At 47.7% G+C, this 21,190-nt stretch overlaps 1 protein-coding gene across 1 annotated transcript in view; it reads left to right on the forward strand.

Annotated features, from left to right (window-relative positions):
• DNAH1 (dynein axonemal heavy chain 1) overlaps positions 1-21,190 on the forward strand; it is an 822,394-nt gene that overhangs the window by 614,223 nt on the left and 186,981 nt on the right. The window contains exon 34 of the mRNA XM_086939555.1: positions 15,623-15,809. Within this exon, the coding sequence (XP_086795681.1) occupies positions 15,623-15,809 (187 nt within the window). The remainder of the gene's footprint in view (positions 1-15,622; positions 15,810-21,190) is intronic.

Raw genomic sequence — 21,190 nt, forward strand, 5'->3', positions numbered from 1 at the left:
CTTGTTTTCTTCAGGGTTCAGAGGAGCAGCGAAAACATTAGACACAATCTGTGGGTGGGACCTCAGAGCTAGGAGAGGGTCAGTCCTTTTCCAGGGCTTTTTCATCTGTCTTTGGACTGTGTCCCAGACAAGAAAACTGCCAAAAAACGCCATTGGTCCTGGTCAACGTCGGGGACATCAACATAGAGAAGAGGTACTCCACCAACCTGTTCGCCATCTACCCATTCAACATAGGCAAAATATAACAGATCAGCGTTGAGGCACAGTGTACCGACAATGATGCCTTCACCGTCCACCCATAGACCTCTTTCGACATCAAAACCCATTGACTACAATGCCCATTTTCTGTTTGCCAACAACATGAATTTTGATGCTCACACATCGACGTCAATTGACGGCTAGATCAGGATTAATGTCGATGTACTATTGTCAGTCACCGGCGAAGCACGCTTCCACGTCGAGATGGCGCCATCATTTGCCATCGACAAGTGGATCGACGTCGAGAGACCAAGGAAGGTTGACGCCGAGGACTCTTTCGGTCTCTATCAGGCCCCAAGAAAAGTAGAGAATCATATTTACACTTCTCCTGATTCAGATTATTCTCAGACATACCAGCCTTCACGGGAGGCACCAGCTGCACCTCCACCAGGGCCATCTTCTCCTCTTCCACAGCTTTCTCCTCCTCCGCATCAAGCTCCGAACCAGCGTCTCGGCCTTCTCCTCTTCAATCAGCTCCACTAGATCCTGCACCTAGGCCCAGATCTCATTCATGTGCACATCATCGTAATTCTAAAGGCCGCCATCATAGATAAAGGTCATCACTATCATCCAGGCGCTCACATCGTCACCATTCATGGTCCCACTCCAGAAACACTATCACGACCTCATCTGCAAGTACACGGAGATACTTTCCCATTCTATCTGACTCTACTCCTCCACACATTTCACCAGTAGATGACATTACTACCTTCCAAGACATTTTGGTGAGGGATGCTACCTAACTAAATATCTGATGTCCACACCAACGCCGACTACATCAGTGATCTTGGAGACCGTTCAGTATGGGTCAGCGTCACAACCTTTACTACCTCTGGTTCCCAGTCTCTTAGTTCCTGCTATGGACCTCTCCTTACCCCAGTTTCTGTTAAGCCAGCTCCATATAGACTTCAGAAGAAGTACCATCCTCTGGAGCAGGATACTGCCTTTCTCCGCACTGACCCAACACCAGACTCAGTCTTTGTAGTGGCAGCAAAGAAACATCCTGCCACAACTCCTGCTTCTACTGATCCTCCGGATAAAAAGAGTCTCAAGTTAAACTCTGTGGGTCGGAAGGACTGCAGTACTGCCGCAAACACAGTATAGTCTCCAAGCCCCACTGCCCTGCTAGGCAGATAGGACAGAGCTTTGTGGGAATCCCTGCAGTAGTTTGTCGATCTTCTACCAAGAGACAAGTGTGAGGATTTTAACATAATTCTAACTGAAGGGTTGATTGTCTTGAATCAGATAATTAGCGCTGCAGCAGATTCTTCCCTCCTTGTGTAGGAAAGTGCCTCTTTATGCATGGATGCTCCCACTTTGTGTCTGATGCACTTTGTCTGAATGTGCATTGGGTCCCTTATAATCAGGTTCCCTGTGCCTGTGTTCCTTCCCAAAACTGTACCTTTGTTTCCACAATTGGCACACCTCTGGCCCATACATAAGTCCCTTGTAAAATGTACCACAGGTACCAAGGGCCTTGTGACCAGGTTCCCTAAGGGCAGCATGTATTGTGCCACCCTCAATGACCCCTCACCTAACCCATGTACACTGCCATTGAAGACTGTGTGTTTTGGTGCAGACAAAACTTGAGAATCAAAATAGTACACATCCCTGGGTGCCATGCCTATACACACTGCCTGTGGCATAGGTAAGTAACCCCTCTAGCAGGTCTTACAGCCCTAAGGCAGGGTGCACTATACCACAGGTGAGGGCATAGTTGCATGAACAATATGCCCCCAACAGTTTTATAACTCCACTCTTAGCTATTGTAAGTGCAGTGAAGCCATATTGAGTACATGGGAAGGGAGTTTGTCATTACAAACTCCACAGCTCCATGATGGCTTTACTGAATGCTTCAGCATAACAAACCCCCACTGATGCCAGTGCTAGAGTTATTACAAAATGCACTTAGAGGGCATCCTTGAGATGCCCCCTGAAAAACGACCAACTACCTAGTGTATAGCTGACTGGTCTGCATCAGCCTTCCACACTCAGACATGTTTCTGACCCCCTGAGGTGGCACATGTGCTCTCATAGGTCAGGAGCAAAGCCTGCTTGGGGTGGAGGTGATCATCAACTACCCCAAGCAATAACAGCATTCAGGGTGGTGAGTCTCAAAGGCCTCCTGCCCTTTGTTATGCCAGCCAGGGCCTCTCCAGCTAGTGGAGATTCCCACCCCTATGACCAAGCCCCACTTTTGGCAGCAGGGTCGGCAGGAAAATTAGTGGGCTGGAGAGGTGTGTCCCCTTTCTGCCAGGACCACCCGTAAGGTGTCTCAGACCGAGGTGACCCCCTCCTTAGAGAATCCTCCATGTTGGATCGGAATGGTTTTAACCAATCAGCTTGGGGGATGCCCCTCCCCCAATGGAAAGGGACATACCAAGGGTGTAGTCACCCAAATGTAAGTAGCCCATTGGCTGCTGTCTGCCAGTACTTGTAAATCCCCTAAATTTAGGAACCCCTGAACCTTGATCCTTAGATTCCTGCAACCTAATGAAGAATAAGGACAAAGAAGACACTGTCAACCAACACTTCTGCCCAGCTGTTTGTCACCTTTGTCCGGCCTCCTGGTCCGAGCCTGAAGCCTCTCTGTGCGACCGAGATCCCCTATTCACTTGCATTGGGCTGCTGATGCTAATTTCCACCCTGCACCTGGCTGCCCCAGTGCTGCTGGTGAGGTATGCTTGGTGCTTCTTGTGGCCCCACTGTGGTTGCCTTAACCACTGGGACTTGTGCCCTGAAACCGTGGGTATCTACCTGAAACCAGCACCTCTTGTGGGTGCTACCGGTCTCCGTTGACTAACACTGGGCTCAGTGACCTCTGCACCCGGCCATCCCAGTGCCACTGGTGGTGCAGTACCTACCTTATTCTGACCCTTGTCCAGTTTTGTTCTAAAACCCCGAAGACTGGATGTGTAAGTCAAGTACTTACCTATAAATGTGCTTAATGTTCTCTTCTCACAGGATTGTATTGCATTTCTTGATATTTGCACTGTCTATCTTGAGCATTGCTAAGTTACTGCTACTGTTGATTGACACCACAAAGTATTTTCAGTATCACTGTAAAGTATTGTTATTGCTATTGCAAAGACAGTCCTACTATGTCTGAAGAATATTGCCACTTTAAACTGGTACTTACCTGCAGCTGAGTTTCTCTTGGTTCTTGAAATAAAAGTAACTAAGTAATATACAAAACAATTGGTCTTGGATTCAGTCTTTGAGTGTGTGTAATCATTTCTTGCCTGAGACTGTTCAACAAACGCTTAACACGGCCCTTTGATAAGCCAGACTGCTCAACCACACTACCGCAAAAGAGAGTACAGTATTGCCTACTTTAAACTCTGTAAAGGTTCTGGGGATCCACTGGACTCTTGCACACTATACCTTACTTTGGTATAGTATATACAGATCCTGATTCATACACCTTGCGGCACACGAATACTGCCACTATGTGCTCTTCGATCGCATTCTTGGCTTCGCCTTACCTCTCTCAAGCCAGAATCATAACAAAGAACTCTCAATCTGGCATTTTCTGGTACCACTGTCTTTGGCACTCACACCAGTGATAATATGGTAAGATTGATGGCAGACATGGGGACTTTGAAAGCCGCCAGCTTAGAAAAACCTAAAGAGCCAAAGAAAACCTTAAGGACAGTCCAACGCTGTTTTCCTACACAGAGGGTTCAACCCCCTCGTTGGTATCCGGGCCACCAACAAACTGGTAAACAGTCACAACATTACCATCTATCCTGCCAGTCCTACCAGAGAAAGTAGGCTTGAGGAAGATCAAGCCAGCTGCCTGCTCATGGAGGGAAACAATCAGGTTCAAAACCTTGAATCCTTCCTTCCCCCTCTTCCGTTACCCACTTTAGTAGGGGGAGGCATCCATAATTTTTTGGAAGAGTGGAAAAACATCACACAAGATTCCTCGGTTCTGAATATTGTTCACAATGGATATTGTCTCAGGTTCACCATTCCGCAACCATCCAAGCCTCTGAAACCATCCAGATACCAACTACCACATTTACGAGCAGAAGTCAACATCCTCTTACAAAAGCAGGAGGTGGAACCTATTCCACCTCTAATTTCAGGGCAAGTGGTCACAAAGAGAATCAACATACCACATCAATCTCCTGGAGCTGCAAGCAGTACATCTGCCGCTGAAGGCATGTCATCCATCGTTCAAGTCCAACTCCCTGCTTGTTCTGACGGACAGTACAACAACCATGTTATAGCCCAACAAGCAGGGATGGACGAGGTCCAGGCCCTTGCATTACAAAGCCCAGACAATCTGGAAATGGCTTCTAGCCAGAGACCTTACAATCACTGCAACTCACCTTCCAGGTGAAGTTCGGAGACCAGATGGCACACCACAAGCTCTCCTCTTTGAGTATGGCTGCATGGCTCCTGAGCTAGTGTAGTATGGACATTTGTACTTACTACAAGATTGCATGGATATCCTCAAAGAGGCAAACCGGCCTTCCACACATTCAGCATATGCCTTCAAATGGAAGAGATTCTGCATATGGTGTTTGTCTAAGAACAAGAAACCTACCCCTTGCCAGGAAGATGTCATTCTTACATACTTAATCAATTTCGCTCAATCTGCCGTACAATTCTCTTCTATAAAGGTTCATCTGGCAGCTCTTACTGCCTACAGAAAATGCCCTTCACAAGCCTCTTTCTTCAGAGTCCCCTTTATTAAGGATTTCCTAGAAGTTTCAATTAAGGTTTTTCCTCCCATTAGGCTCCTTTTCCCTCAATGTGGGCTAAATGTAGTCCTTTGTCACCCTATACAGGGCCCCTTCGAGCACATACATGAGGCACTTTCCTGGTGGCATTTACATCTGTCCGCAGGATTAATGAGATCCAAGTACACTGATCGCATGAACCATGCACCATATTTCATTCTAGTAACTTGGTCATGAGGACTCACCCGAAATTCCCCCCTAAGGTAGTTTTGGACTTCCATGTCAACCTGACAATCTTGTTAACCACTTTTTTCAGAATCCCTCTACTCAAGCGGAAAGAACTCTCCATTCCCTGGATGTGAGGAAAGTTCTTAAATTCTATCTAGGCAAGACAACGGACATCCGAGGATTAGACCAATTGTTTATGAACTAGGTCCACTCTCTCTAGGCTTAGCCACCTCTGAGCATGGATAGTCTCATGTATGTTGCTCTGCTATCAAAAAACTAACAAAACACTCTCAGCTAGACCAAAAGCACACTCCACTAGCGGAAAAGGGGCTACTGACGCTTTGCTGCACAATATCCCTAGTCTTGAAATTTACAAAGCAGCTACCTGGAAATCAGTTCCTACATTCGCCAAGCACAATTGCCTAGATTCTGATGCTAGAGCAGATGCTCAAGTAGGGCAGGCTTCCCTCAGAAACCTATTCACTTAAACTGTCTAGTTCATCCTCAGTCTTCTCCACCGCGCTATGTGTAGATGGGCTTCCTATTCTATTCAACCCTTATGACTATACATGGAAATCCCCTACGAGAGAAAGAATAGTTTCATACCTGTTACTCCAGTTTTCTCGTTGGGGAATTTCCATGATAAGTCATAAGCAACCCTTCGCCTCCCCAGTGTAATAGACCAAGATATCCTTACAATATATATACATATCAAAAAGAATTGAAGGAACAACCACCACCCAACCACCACCTGGGCATGATGGGATACTGATGGTCTCTGGATTCCTAAAGGCAAAGCCTCTATTTTAGCCATATAATGACAGCCTATCAGGCTACTTTGTCCTGCACTCCTTCATCTCTATCAATAAAAAAGGGTTTGTGAGGGGGATTTCTGATGTTTGCAAAACATCTTAAATTGTTCTCATATTTAATGTACCGCCCTTTTTTTTAACTTCATGATGAAGAATTGGACCTTTGTAGCCTATGTGTATAGGCTACATTATTTGTCTATTTTGTAATGTCTTTAAAGGCCTTCCAGAAGAAAGGTGAAAATCTCCACTTAACAAGATATATTAAATGGGGTGACCCTTACGAATTCATCTTCAATCGCGGAAAGTTTTGCTACGTATTATGCAGAGTTATATGCCTCCAGAGAGTGTTTACATACAAATGTGATAGGCCGCTTCTTGGATGACATCCCGCCTCAGGCATTATCTGATGAGGCGAGTGCCGAGCTGGATCTCCCACTCACAGAGGACAAATTGGGTGCTCCTTTAGGGGACATGCATATGGGAAAGGCCCCAGGGCCCAATGGCTTTCCATGTGAATTTTTTAACTACATTTTTTGCAGCTAGGCCCCATTACCGTAGGGTGGTGGAGGAGGCCAGGGAGTGGGGCTGTTTGCCTCGAGACTGGAGACACGCAGAAGTGGTGGTGTTCCACAAGCCTGGTAGACCTCCCGATCACCACGCATCGTATTGCCCTATCTCTCGCCTGAACGTGGAGGCCAAGATTCTGGCTAAGGCCTTGGCCAACTGCCTTCGGTCTCATATCACTTCCCTAGTCCGTCCCGACCAGACCGGGTTTATGTCCCAGCGGGCAACTCATCACAATATTCGTTGTGCACATGTTGCTCTTGCGACCGTTCAGGGGTTGGGATAATGAGCAGCGTTGGTAGTGGCAGATATGGATAGGGCATTTGACTCCCTTAGTTGGGTATATCTATTTGCGCTCCTACGTAGACTGAATTTTGGACCTCGCTTACTGTCCTATCTGACATTGCTCTATACCAACCTTACTGCATCTGTGCGCGTAGCGGGCTCTATCTCCTCCACGTTTTTCATTGGACGACTCACCAGACAGGGTTGCCCATTGTCTCCATACCTGTTCGCACTCGCTATGGAACCCTTAGCCGCCTTGGTGCGGATCGACGCTCAAGTGACTGGTTTTGAGTGGGATCGTATTGCTCTGTACGCTGATGATGTGCTATTCTTCCTCACCAATTTAGACAGGACAGGACCGAGGCTGCTTCGCATCATGCAGATTTTCAGAGAGACCTCTGGCATATACATGAACCCTCGAAAATCCACTCTCTGGGTTCTCAGGGATGAGGCGGGTCTCGGCTCCAAAGGCATTCTCCATTCAGGTAGTTTCTGGGGGAATGAAATATTTGGGAGTGTTTTTATCGGACTCGCCTTCCACATCTTGGGACAGAAATCTGGCTCCAGTATGGGACCATCTGCGGGAGGATCTTAAGACTTAGGGCTAGATGTAGGTAAAGTACATTTACTGATTCTAAAATACAGAATTTTACTGATTCGGTATTTTAGAATCGGTAAAAGCTATGTAGGAAAAAAATCCGTAAAAATTACCGAATCGGTACGATTCGGTATTTACCGAATCTGTATTTACCAATTCGGTAATTCCCATTCATTCCTATGGGCCTGGAGGTCCATAGGAATGAATGTGATTTACCGAATCGGTAAATACCGATTCGGAAATAAAGAGAAAAAGAGTCAAGGGTGTCAGGGTGTCACATTGACACCCTGTTGCACCCCTGAATAGTGCTTGTGTGCACATGTGGCACACATACATGCCCTAAGGGCATATATGTCTGCCACATGGCACTGGTGTAAATGCACAGATTTGCATTTACAGAGGTGTTCCTTATTTGCCACCAACTAATAGTTGGTGGTAAATAACGAATCCTTAAAGCACAGAAGCAGTCTTCTAAGTGCTTCCCACATGTCATTTACAGATTCGGTAAATACCGAATCGGTAAATGATGATTTGGTAAATACCGAATCAGTAAATTTGGCCACCTACATCACAAAAGCCTAATTCCGGTCGGTAACGGACTAAATTCGGTAATTTCGGCCATTACCAACCGGAATTAGGCTTCCTACATCTGGCCCTTGGTCCCATATGCCTTTGTCTATCTATGGCCGGTAAGCCATCTTTAAGATGGTCTTGCTCCCCCGCTTACTCTATCATTTGCAAAATCACCCATATTCGATCCCTCCCAGATGGTTCTGACAGGTCAACGCTGCCTTGGGATAGGTCCTGTGAGCTGGTGGAGTGGTGAGGGTTTCCCTACGTACTTGTTTTCAATCTACATACTGTGGGGGGCTGGCGACCTCTGATATGTTATTGTACTATATGGCCTCGCACCTGCTAGTCCTAAATGAATGGTGGTATAGGAATAGGGCTGACCCTGCTTACGCTGTCGAACGGAGGTGCATGGGGGATCTTTCTTTACACACTATACTACATTCTGCACCACTGCTCAACTCCTTGCCGTATGTGACGAAGGTTGTCTTCCAAATCTAACGGCAAGCTCTACGGAGGATGGGCTGGTGGAATAGGTTGACATGGGAGACTCCCCTCTGGCACAATGGGCGACTGCCCCGATTGCCTATTTTACCTGGGACAGTATTGGTATCTCTACTCTAGGTGACGTAATGGGAGTCTGAATGGTTGTATGAGTGAACGACTGGGTATGTATTTTGCTCTGTTTTTTAAAAAATGTACTTGTTACTCTCACTGCTTTTAAAAACGAACTCACTTGCATTCAGAAGCGCTTGCCAAACGCGCCGAGCAGCCCTCCTGACATCCCCTGACACAGCGGATCGTAGCGCTGACACAGGGAAACCCCTCAAACCGCCATCGCGGCTCAAAGGCGTAGACACGCCCACAACGAGGCCACGCCCACTTCTAGCATTACTTAACACTGATTGATAGCGCTCCTCATTATTCTTTTGTTGACCTCTGAGGCGGAAGCCAGAGGACTGTATTTTGCTCTGTTTTTTAAAAAAAATTTACTTGTTACTCTCACTGCTTTTAAAAACGAACTCACTTGCATTCAGAAGCGCTCGCCAAACGCGCCGAGCAGCCCTCCTGACATCCCCTGACACAGCGGATCGTAGCGCTGACACAGGGAAACCCCTCAAACCGCCATCGCGGCTCGAAGGCGTAGACACGCCCACAACGAGGCCATGCCCTCGTCCCACGCCTCAAATGTGTCGGCCATACCAGCGCAGCGGACGAGCGCAGCGGGAGCGCCTAAGGCAAGCCCATCTGCGCCCGTCCGCGCTCGGCCGGGCTCAGGGCCAGAACCCATGCCGGACCCAGCTCCTCCTAGGGTAAGCTACTCGCGTCGGGACCTCCTTAGTCTCAGACCCACCAATGACAGCTCATGTAACTATGTTCATGGTTTAGACGGACCATTTACCAGCTGTACACTCTGCCGCCCAGTTCAGCTACAACTCCCCAGTCCACCCGTCATTCACCCGGCCCTTAAACTTGCCACTCTGAACTGTCGGTCACTCCCTATGCATGCGCTGCTCATTAACCACCTAATAGAAGACCACAAGCTCGACATTCTGTTTCTCTCTGAAACGTGGCTTACGGACCACTCGGACCCAGACGTTGTTTTAGCCCTTTCTCCGGGCTTCCTTATCCAGTCCCAACCTCGTCCATCTGGCAGAGGAGGAGGACTGGCCATTATCTACCGGGATTACCTCTCCTGTAGAACCAACGACGCTCATATCCTGGACTCTGAAAGCCTTCATTTTACCATCCAGTTAGCGCCGACTAGCTCATTGTCAGGCCTCCTAGTATATCGTCCCCCTGGCCATTCTGGCCCATTTGCTAGCGCTCTCCTAGAATCCATAGCGTCTCAGGCCCACTCCACATCCAACTTCTCTATACTAGGAGACCTCAACATCCATTTCGATGACCCCTTGACACAGGGGCAGTCGACTTGATCTCAGACCTGGCGGCCTACGGCCTACACCTCACCAACTCCGGAGCCACACACACTAAGGGTCATCTGCTGGACCCGGTGTTTACCAACATCCCCACCCTTCAAGCCAAAGAGTCCCTCCCCCTCCTGTGGACGGACCACTTTTTGGTCCCTCTCCGCCTACCAGGAGCTTTCAAGAAACTCCATAAATCCACTACCTATACCAGGGACAGGGCATGGTCCAGACTCTCCGCAGAGGACTGGGCCAGAACACTGAACTCTACTACCCCTACCTCTTCGGAAGATCCGGTCACCGCAGATAGGAAATTCAGGGAGTGGATCTCCACGTCCCTTGACTCCATCCTCCCCATAAAAACCCGTGAGGATAAAAACGGGAAACTAGGATCAGCCCCATGGTACACCCCGGAACTCCGAACTCTCCGCAAAGACTGCAAAAAAGCAGAGCGACTATGGAGAAAAGACTGGCTGCACGCCAGCAAGGAAGCCTATCGTAGGTCGGTGAGAACCTACAAATCCACTCTGAAGCTCACTAAAGCCTCACATTACGACACCAGAATAAAAAACTCCACCAACTCGGCGAGAGAATCCTTTCTCATCGCCAAAGAGCTCTTGAAAATACCAGCGCCCCCCTCCTCCAACATATCCCCTGCGGACAGAAGTGACGAACTGGCAACCTACTTCAACTCCAAAATCGCCTGTATCCTAGTCTCCCTCCCCCCTCCCTGCCTGCCGAACCACATGGACAATGATGCATCCACCAACCTCACAGGAAACAACATGCATCCTCAGCTGACCGCATTCAGGGCAGTATCGTTGGACGAAGTAGGCACAACCATGGCCAAAATGAAAAGCGGCTCCCCTCTGGATCCCGCCCCCATTAGATTCCTGAAAACAGTGGCCCCTTGTGGAAGGGGAACGAGACATACCTCAACAGAGAGACCCTCGAGCGAGGGTTCCTCGAGTTCTAATCCTCCTGCGTCTATGACAACCAGGAGTACTTCTTCTTTGTTTCCCCTGCAGGCACGCAACCATCGGAACCAACCCAGACTCATCCCGGAAACGGAACCTCCCGAGCACCTTGACCCCGGAAGTCCCGAACCGGAAGCCGCCTACCGGGAAACCGGAAGTCCCACCTCCATCCCAGGGCCAGGAACTATAAAGGGCGCCGAAGAAGAGAGGAGAACGTTCCCGATAGCCGACTCGTGGCAGGAGACAGCGCACAGAGAACCATCGAGAGAGAGAGAGAGGAGTACGAGGATCGAAGACGGAGAGTTGGAGGACGTCTGGACCGAGGAGTGGTGGAGTCCTCAGGAGGTGGCTGGAGAGCGGCCGTAACTCGCGGGAGAGTTACGGCGGGGCACGTGAGTACCTTGTTACCGTCTCCGTGTACCCCCTTTGTAGAAACCTGTAGATATTTGTATAGAGTTCGATCTCACTGTTAGAGCACCTCTGCACTGTATATAAACTAAATTTAGAGACACTTCACTAGTCAATCTTGTATAATATTCCCTACACCCCCCCTTCACCAGCGCACCTCCCTTCTACCCTCTCCCGCCTCTTTTTCCCCCCCCCCCTCTCTGCAACCCTATCCGCCCCCTCCCTCACGGTTCTCTCTTTCCCTGCACGCCCCGGTGTTGGTAACGGTACCAGAGAAGTCTTTACCAAAGGACTAACCCCTGCTTCTCTAATTTCCCTCCGAGGTCATCCCAACGCCCGGAAGACGTGAAGACCTCTGGAAGATCCCCCGGACCACGTACCGCTGGGAGGCGACCAAAGCTACACCCCGGAGTTCTTTGTATATATGCACCCGTACTTTTGTCAAAGAGAACAATAAAAGAGCTACCATAGCCCAATATATACGGCCTCCACGCCTGTTATTCCGGCCCGCAGCAACCCACAGTCCACACCCCTATCACGGAGCTGATAAACATCTTGCTCTCCCAAGGCTCTGTCCCCCCAAGCTGGAAGAGTGCAGTAGTCAAAGCACTTCTAAAAAAACCCCAACTGGACCCATCCAATATGGCGAACTACTGGCCAATTTCACTCCTCCCCTGCATCAGCAAAATGGCAGAGAAACTGGTCAATGGTCAACTGTCCCAGTTTCTTGAATCAAACAACCTTCTGCGTCAGTCCCAAACTGGGTTCCGTCCGGGCCACGGCACAAATACCGCCCTTCTCGCTGTCATCGAGGAGGCAAGGTGCATTTTGGATTCAGGAGGGTCAGTGGCAGTGATCCCCTGGACCTCAGTGCAGCCTTTGACACGGTAAACCACCGTGTCCTACTCCATCGGCTGGCCGTGGCAGGACTCGCGGGTTCCGCGCTCACATGGATAGAATCCTTCCTTTCAGGGCGCTCGTTCCAGGTATGGGACGGCAATTCCCACTCAGCCTCCCTCCCCCTCTCGAGCGGAGTCCCCCAGGGGTCCTCACTAAGCCCCACCTTGTTTAATGCATACATGGCCCCCCTCGAGGATGTCGTCGCCCCCTTCGGGATCAAGATAGTGAGCTACGCGGACGACACGCAATTGGTCGTCTCACTCTCACATCTTGACAACCACCCAGACAATCTGCTGAACTGCCTCCAGGAAATTCACCACTGGATGTGCGAGTCATCACTCAAGCTAAACGGATCAAAGACCGAAGTCATGCTTATGGGCAAGAAATGGACCACCATCCCCCCATCGGTCTGGCCAGACGTTTTCGGGGAAGTGCCCACCCCGAAACAAGAAATTAAGACCTTGGGAGTCTGGGTGGAACCCGAGCTGTCTTTGAAAACTCAAGCAGCCAAAACAGCAGGTACCTGCTTTGGACTCATGCGCTCCATCCGCAGGATCCTTCCACTACTTCCGCCCCTATCTAGGAAACTCCTGGTCCAAGGTCTGACCCTTGCTCGGCTAGACTACAGTAACATGGTCTATCTTGGAGCCCCTGAAGCCACCATGGCTAAACTCCAGCGTACTCAAAACGCAGCTGCCCGGCTCCTTATGAATCTCCCTTCCAGAGTCTCAGCCAGACCAGCGCTCAAGGCCCTCCACTGGCTTCCAATACGTCAAAGGGTAGAATTTAAGGCCCTGTGCACCGCCCACAAACTCCTCAACGGTCTTGGCCCTGCTATCCTGAGAGACTTGGTCACCCCATACAAGGCCCCTAGGTCCCTGCGCTCGGACAATGAGCGTCTGGCCAATGTTCCCAGATTTAGGAAGGCACGCACCGGCGGCCGACGCTTTTCTGTAAAAGCTTCCTCAGGATGGAACGCACTTCCTCGCCTCCTGCGGCTCGAACCCAGCTATCTCATTTTCCGTAAAAAATTGAAAACTCTGCTTTTCCCAAAATAGTGTCCCCCTCCCCCTCTGGTCTCCACAAGTGTTACAGCGCGGGGATGCCTCCGGGTCACCAGGCGCTCTAGAAATCGCTAAATAAATAAATATGTTAGAAGCTGTATGGGTGAGTGAGTGGCTGTTTGAGTAGGTGTTTCGTTTAGTGACTTTGTGTGTCAGTGACTGTATTGGTCAGTGAGTGTGTGTGTGAATGGTTGTATGAGTGAGTACAGGGATGTATGAGGGCTTGTATGGATGTGTGAATGGGTATGTAAGTGGTTATGTGAGGGAATGTATGAGGGCTTCTATGGGTGAGTGAGTGGCTGTGTTGAGAGGCTAATTGGGTGTATGAGTGGGTGTGTGACTTTGTATGTAAATAAGTGGGTGTGTGAGTAGCTGTATCACTGAGTGTGTAGTTATGTGACTGGCTGTGTGGGTGATTAATTGGTTGCATTATTGGCTGTATGGGTGAGTGTAGTTGTGTGAGTGGCTGTACGAGTGAGTGGGTGTGTGAGTGGCTCTATGGAGGAGTGAGTTGGTGTGTGAGTACTAGTATAGGTCTGTGAATGGGTATGTCAGTGGTTGTACGGGTGTGTGAGTGTGAGTGGGCATACGAGAGGTTGTATGGGGGTGTGAGTAGGTATGTGACTCTTTCTGTAGGTAATGTCATCAGTGATGTCATTTGAGATGTCATCAATGAGGCCACTGACCATGTCATGAGTGATGTAATATGTGAGGTCATAAGAAGTGCATTGCGGGGGTTTAAGTTATTGTTAGCTCAGGTAACTATAACTGCCGAATTTCACTGGTTTTATTCGAGTGGAATCTGACCCTAACTATAACGTCCTCGTAGCCTTTGGTTTTTTAAGTCAATATATAAATGTATATATCCTTTTAGATATATACTTTGTGAGTAAACATGTGTGTGTGTATATATATATATATAAAATATATTATATGTATCTTATATATGCTCAACATAAAAAAAAAGATTTGCTTAATAACTGCTGTTTAATCGGATTCAACCTTGTGAATCTATTGAAGTTCCAATGCTGTAGAAGATAAGGGCCAGATATACAACCTACCAAAAATCGACTCACAAATTGTGTTGCTTTTGCGTCTCGCAATTTGTGACTCGCTATTTGGCATGTACAACAGTGTCTTGAACACTGTTTGCGATTCGCAATGGGGTCACAAAATGCGAGGCTCATGAAGCACTCTCCTTATGCGACCCCATTTGAAATGGCTGGCCCTTCCAGGGATTGTGGCCTGCTGGGCTCAGCAGACCACCGTTTCTTTGACTGCTTTTAAATAAAGCAGCTTTTTGTTTTAAATGCACCCCGTTTTCCTTAAAGGAAAACGGAATGCATTTTTAAAAAAAATGAAACATTTTCGTTTCATTTTTTAAGGTCCCTGGGACCACTGCCTCCCCTTAAAAAATAATTTGGCATGCTTTTGCAAAGGGGGTCCCCTGGGGACCCCTTTCCATTTGCGAATGCATTACCACCTACTTGAAGTAGGTGGTAATTTGCAAGCGCAATTTCGGTTGCAAAACATTCTTACATGGAGTCTTATGGAGTGCTATTTGGAAGGGAACGCCCCCTCCAAATACCTAGGTCTAAGACTCGTGTGCGCACGTGAAAAACAGTTGTAGACCTGGTCCTAAGTTTCTACTTGTAACTGTAGTTCTCCAGTATTGCAATCTTGCATAGATTCACGTGCGACCCACCCTCCTTCCCAGGGAATCTCACCTTTTTTCCTCTCCTTTTCTGGATGTATATCCTACACTGGTGCTTTGAAAATCTGAGGGTCTGGAGCTTCTCACATGAGTTTTCTAGAGGGTAAAACAACCTGATTGGTTGAAACCTGTTTTGTCTCTTTTTCAAACAATGACTATGGTATGTTGCAAAATTAAAGGGCCTAGCCTCTGTTTAACTTTGCATTGCTATTATAATATACCGTAAGACTCCCAACTTGACGACGGGGAATGATTCGAGCATGTGAAAGATTCCAGTACTGGAGAACTACAGTTACAGGTAAGTAACTTATTTTCTTAGCTGAGTCAACGTTTTTGATTTGCAACTCACACTAGATGTTAGTAAAGGGTGTTTACCTTTGTGAGTTATCTTGCTGGCTAACACTTTACAGGGCTAAACAACAAGCCGGTGTGTTGCTTAGGAGTCATAGTCCCCAGTTTTCATAGGGTTGCCACAGGTTACCTAGATTGCACATGAGTAATCTTAGAGAGCATGGAGTGACGTGACAGATGATAAAATGGCGCTGACCTAATTAGGAATGACTGATACATTTTAAAAAAAGGAGAGCCATATCTTTTTTAATTTCTGACTCTAATCTCTATGCAGGAGCTGATATGCTTGAGGGCCATTCGTGATGTCAATGTGCCCAAGTTCCTTCAAGATGACTTGAAACTTTTTCATGGAATAGTATCTGATCTGTTCCCCAAAATCCAAGAGGAGGACATTGACTATGGCACCCTGGAGGAAGCAATCCGAAACAACTGCACTAAGATGAAGTTGAAGGATGTGGCTGGTCAGTAACTTTTTAATCAGTAACAAATGTCATTCATGCTTGTGTTATGTGTTACTTCCACCACTTTGTGTGAATCCTGGCCAAACATTGAGGATACAACCTGCATTCTAAAGTGCTGACCATACTTTGCCATCAGCACCACTGTGAACCATTATTCATGTGAGATTTTGGGTTTCTAATTTGGGGGGAATCAACCCACTAAATTATTGATTTAATATCTTCTCAGGTCAAAAAACTGTTATTTTGAGAAAGCCCTGGAAACTGAGGCCTAAAGAGCAGGCTTTTCTGAAAGAAACTAGTGTTATGTATTTAAGCATCAACAGACAATATTGCCAAAAAAGCAGTGAAATTCTCAACAGTGATGAGACAGTGGTTAGTTATTTCTAGGGGGTTGCACATCTCAGGAGTTCTACCTTCTGACATATCCTGATTTAGAGTTTGACGGATGTTTTACTCTCCTGTCTGCTGTATTACATGTCCCATAGGATATATTACACTTGTAATAAGGCAGACGAGATGTGCCATGTTTGTAATGAAGAACCCCATTCGACAAACGCTAAATTAGGCACTTAATCTTTTTTTCAGAAGTCCACATTTCCCAATGAGGCACAGCAGAATGCTGTAGCCAGAGAGGATTCCTCAAAGTCGGAGACACATTTCTCAGGGTCCCATTGAAGCTTTAAGTTTGAGCTCTGAGAGCTCTGACCAGGACAATCTTGATATTTTTTTCCACTGAAGTCACTTCACTGCTGGGATAATTTTTCTGCCATTCTCCAGATTCAAGTTGTTCTTTCAGACACACTCACGTTTTAAGACGGAGACACATTTCTCAGGGTCACTCTTAAGCTTTACTTTTTAGCTCCAACAGCTCTGACCAGGACAATCTTAAATTTGTTTTCTACTGAAGTCGCTTCCCTGCTGGGATAATTTTTCTGCCATTCCCCAGATTCAAGTTGTTCTTTCAGACACACTCACATTTTAAGACGGAGACACATTTCTCAGGGTCACTCTTAAGCTTTACTTTTTAGCTCCAACAGCTCTGACCAGGACAATCTTAAATTTGTTTTCTACTGAAGTCGCTTCCCTGCTGGGATAATTTTTCTGCCATTCCCCAGATTCAAGTTGTTCATTCAGAGACACTCACATTTTTGGAGCTTGAAATTTTCCAGTGGGGCAAGGCTGGATGCTATAGCCATTGAGGCCTCCACAAAGTCAGATACTTTATTTCAGCCTTCCGCGATAACCTCAAACTTCCAAAATGCTCAGAGGAGGATAAACGTGCAGGTCTTGACTGCTTAGGTTGCACCTATTTTCGGAACCCTTTGCACCTTTTCCCAGTACTCCAGAGGTGGAAAACATTACAGTTTTTAAAGATACTTGAAAACTTCTTAATGACCGGGCCTACAGCTCCCAAATAGCCTGATGAAGCTCCTAAGGCCCAAGCCACAGTTCAGTAGTGGCAGGCAAGTTCAACAGCAAAGTCAAGAACAGCTCACTCCCATCTGGTCTGTTGGTTTTCCCACAGAGGAGCCCTCTCTCTAGCCTTTTCTCACACTTATGCTAACAGGAGGCAAGCTTGTCCGACCTCTGAGAACAAGCAAATTTCCCTCTGTCTTTTTTCAAGCACTTTACTGCGCCTGCTGCCAACAAAGCAGGATTTTGACCTCCTGACAGGCAGTGTGATCATTCCCAGGAGTCAGGAGCATAGGCTCGGGAAGTAAGGAGGGCACAACTCCCTCCTCCCAAGCAGGCTAGTGAAGTGGCACATCAAGGCAGTGAACTTCAAAGGCTGCACTACCTCTGATATGCATCAGGGCTGACTCCCAGTGGAGAAAACAGCCATCCCCCGTTACCAGGCACATTTACACCTGGCAGTTAGGAAATTAGCTATGCAGGAAGACTAGCCACACGTCCAGGGTCAGCAGCCTGGTCTGTACACCACAATTTGAGTTCTGCCATTTTTTAGGAATGGCAGACTAGAGAGTTCTGGGTAGAAAAGGTGGCCTACACCTCCAAATGTGGTCATCTCAGAGGCCGATTAGCTGCAGAGACCATTGGCTACTAGCTCCCACACCCATAACTGCCCTAAATCTAGGATTTAAGGGACGCCTGACACCAAGACCTCAGATCTGAATACCTTGTTCAAGGAAGGACCCAGAAAAGACCCATTTAAGCATCAACATGACTTTGCCCCGAAAACCAAAGCAAAAGAGAGCTACTTTGTCTCTGTGGCAACAGACGTGGAATTACATGATCGAGCCTCATCCTTGGCTAAAACTTGGCACTCCCTGGCAGAGGGACTCCGGTGGAAGCCTGAAGCACCCTCAGACTCCCCTAGACTAGTGACATTAGTTCCCTGCAAACTGCAGGTAAAACAACGCTCTGGATCAGAAAATGTGTTGGCATCGACCCTCTGAGGGATCGCCCAAACCCAGATGGAGTAGAGGGAACTGTAGTCCTGTCTGCCATTCCCCAGGACCACAGAACATTGAAGTTACTTCAGTATTGGAACTTTCATAGATTCCCATGCTTGTATCATTCCCCGTCGTCAGAATGGGAGTCCCGGTATACATAAAATAGCAATAGAAACCATTACTAAAACATAACCTAGGCCTAGGCCCATCCCTGTTTTGCAACCTATCCACCTCTTTTTGTAAAAGAGACCCAGAAAAATGAACTACCAATCAGATTAGCCTCACCCCTTAGAACCCTCCTGAGAGAAGCTCAGAACCTCAGATTTCTACCGCACGTTGTGCAAGGGAGTCTTCACTGAGCTCTGCAACCTTTTCACCAGTTTTTTCTACAGCAACTCTTCAGGATGTCGGATAAGAAAAAGAAGGCCCTCTTTAAAGCCTGTGCTACTTGTGCTAAGAAAAGGTTATATATTGAGGACATGCACAAAGATTGTATTTACTGTCTGTAGCCAGACCATAAGGCTGCAGACTGTAAGATATGCTGCACATTCTCTTCCAAGACTCTGAGAAACCGTGAAGGGCGTCTTTTGACCTGGCTCTAGAAGCTAAAATCAAGAAAGGAGCCAGTGTCCAGTGACAGCGACTAAGCATCTTCTGCGACTTCCTCCAGAAGATCTGTAAAGAGGCATAGAGCTTCTCCTTCACCTTCTGAGAAACACTCTGGTAAGGCCTTGAAAAAGACCTCTGATAGGTCTAAAGGGCTTAGTCCTGTTGAATCTCCTCACCAAGGTGTAAAGGAGAGGGAAGGACTATCAAAAGAAGTAAGTCTTGAGAGGAAATCCCGTTCTGTTCCTCAAACTTCTCCTCCTGCGGCTCCAAAGACTTTCAAAAAGCCATTATCGTTGACTTCTGAGGTAAAAGCATCAAAAAAGGCTCACTCGTCATCGACTTCGTTGACGAAAGCACCAAAGGTACAGCCTTTCCATCTTTGACCCAGTTGACGGGCTCGTTGGAGGGGGGTTTTCTCGTCACCGGTACTGGCACAGGGTTCTGTGTCGACGAGTTTGACGCCGGTTGTATTTGTATCCTCGACGATGGTATCGACGATGACGACGTCTACAACGACTGTGACAACGCCTACTATGTTGACAACGACGACTGCGGGGATTTCGACGATATCGACAACAGCCGCGTCGACTACGCCTGTTTCTTCGTCGACAATCCTTTCTTCGTCGTCGACGGTCCCGTCGTCGCTCCTGTCGACGACCTCGTCAACGGTGGCAAATTTTCAATTTTGCTCAGAAAACGTAGAATTACAATGGAAATGATTTCCCCCAGGAGGGTGACTCCTTTACCTTCTGGACTCCTCCTCGAAAAAGAGGAATCGGAAGAGGAGGATGGACCTTTTGGGTATGCTGATAGCCCTTCTCAGCTGCATTTTAAATGCCAGGACAAAAACTCTGAAGGCGAATATGAGGATTTTGAGCAGTATGGTCCTCATTCACAGTATCAACAAGACTACCAACAGGAGATGGTCCAAATGCCCTCCTCCTTACTGACAGATTTGCAAGCTATGCTGTTGGATTACAGAAAAAGATTCTCAACACAGCTGCCTATTCCAGTGGGGTGCCTGTTACTACTGTTCCTCCGGCTGGTCCAGTTGCCCCGCAAGTATCACAGCCTCATCCAATACTGGAAGCGCAGGATGTTTCATCTGTTGCGCCCCCATCCAGGACGATACCTCTGATGATGACCAAGGCAACGTCACAATTCCGGATCCAGATACGGAGTGGGATGACTATGTCATTTCGGATCCAGCTTCTCCTGCTCCGTCACCTGTTGATTCCACCCCGGTAGATATAGGGGGTTTCCATAACTTAATGGAGAGAGCGGCTAAACTATATGACCTGCCCATGACCAAGGTGGAATCTGACTGCTTCCTTTATGACTTTAAGGAACCTTATAAAGAGTGGTCCGTTCTATTTCAATTGTGGGCCATGTCTGGGATGAAGACTTAAAGGTAATGCAAAATCCAGCCACGGTCATTGAAGTTCTACCTCGCCTGGAGAAAAAATATAAGGCTCCGGAGGATAGCCCAGGCTTTTTGACCAGCCAGCCTAAGCCGGACTCAGTCATCTCGCAAGCCGCCGAGAGGAAATCTAGAAATCCTCCAGCTCCCCTCCAACTCCTCCAGATAAAGAGGGCAGGCGTCTTGATAATGTAACAAACGGTTTTCATCTATGTCCAGCCTGCTAGTCGGAGCAGCTAATTCTTTGGCTATACTTGGACGATACGATCGCCAAATGTGGTGCGACCTCTCCCCCTATCTCAATAAGTTGCCGGAAGAAGGAAGGAAATAAGCTAAAAGGATTCTCGAGGAGGGCAAAATAACATCGGCAGAAATCGTTGATTGTGCAATGGATATTGCAACGACTGCTTTCCGCTCCTTGGCTGGTGCGGCTGTTCTTCGTCGACAGGACTGGTTGCCGGCTACTTGGTTCCTCCCGGAAGTCCGAAATAAGATCTTGGATCTGCCCTTTGATGGGGAAGCACTTTTTGGAAAGCATGTAGATGATGCGCTCCAGGATATTAAAAAAGATATGGAAACCACAAAATCCTTAGGGACTCTGCAGTACTGCAAGTTCCCATTCCGAGGAGCGAGAGTAAGAGGTAATTCTACATACAGGGAAGGTTATCAACAGCAACGTTACTCCTTGTATGGTTCACAGTCGTCACAATCCTACAAGCCGAACTACAATCAGCGGCAGAATCAATCTTCTTCTTCTTTCTCTCGCTTGAACAACAGAGGAAGACAAGGACGCCATGGCAGAGACAACTCTAAGCGCCAAAAGCCCTTAGACCGTGACATCAGTGGCAGGCAGAATTTCATATTTCCTCCGCAACTGGCAGCAAATAACATCGGGCCATTGGGTATTGAACATCATTCATTACGCCCATAACCTGGAG

Source organism: Lissotriton vulgaris, chromosome 9 (genome assembly GCF_964263255.1).
Source record: "Lissotriton vulgaris chromosome 9, aLisVul1.2, whole genome shotgun sequence".
Taxonomy (NCBI): Eukaryota; Metazoa; Chordata; class Amphibia; order Caudata; family Salamandridae; genus Lissotriton; species Lissotriton vulgaris.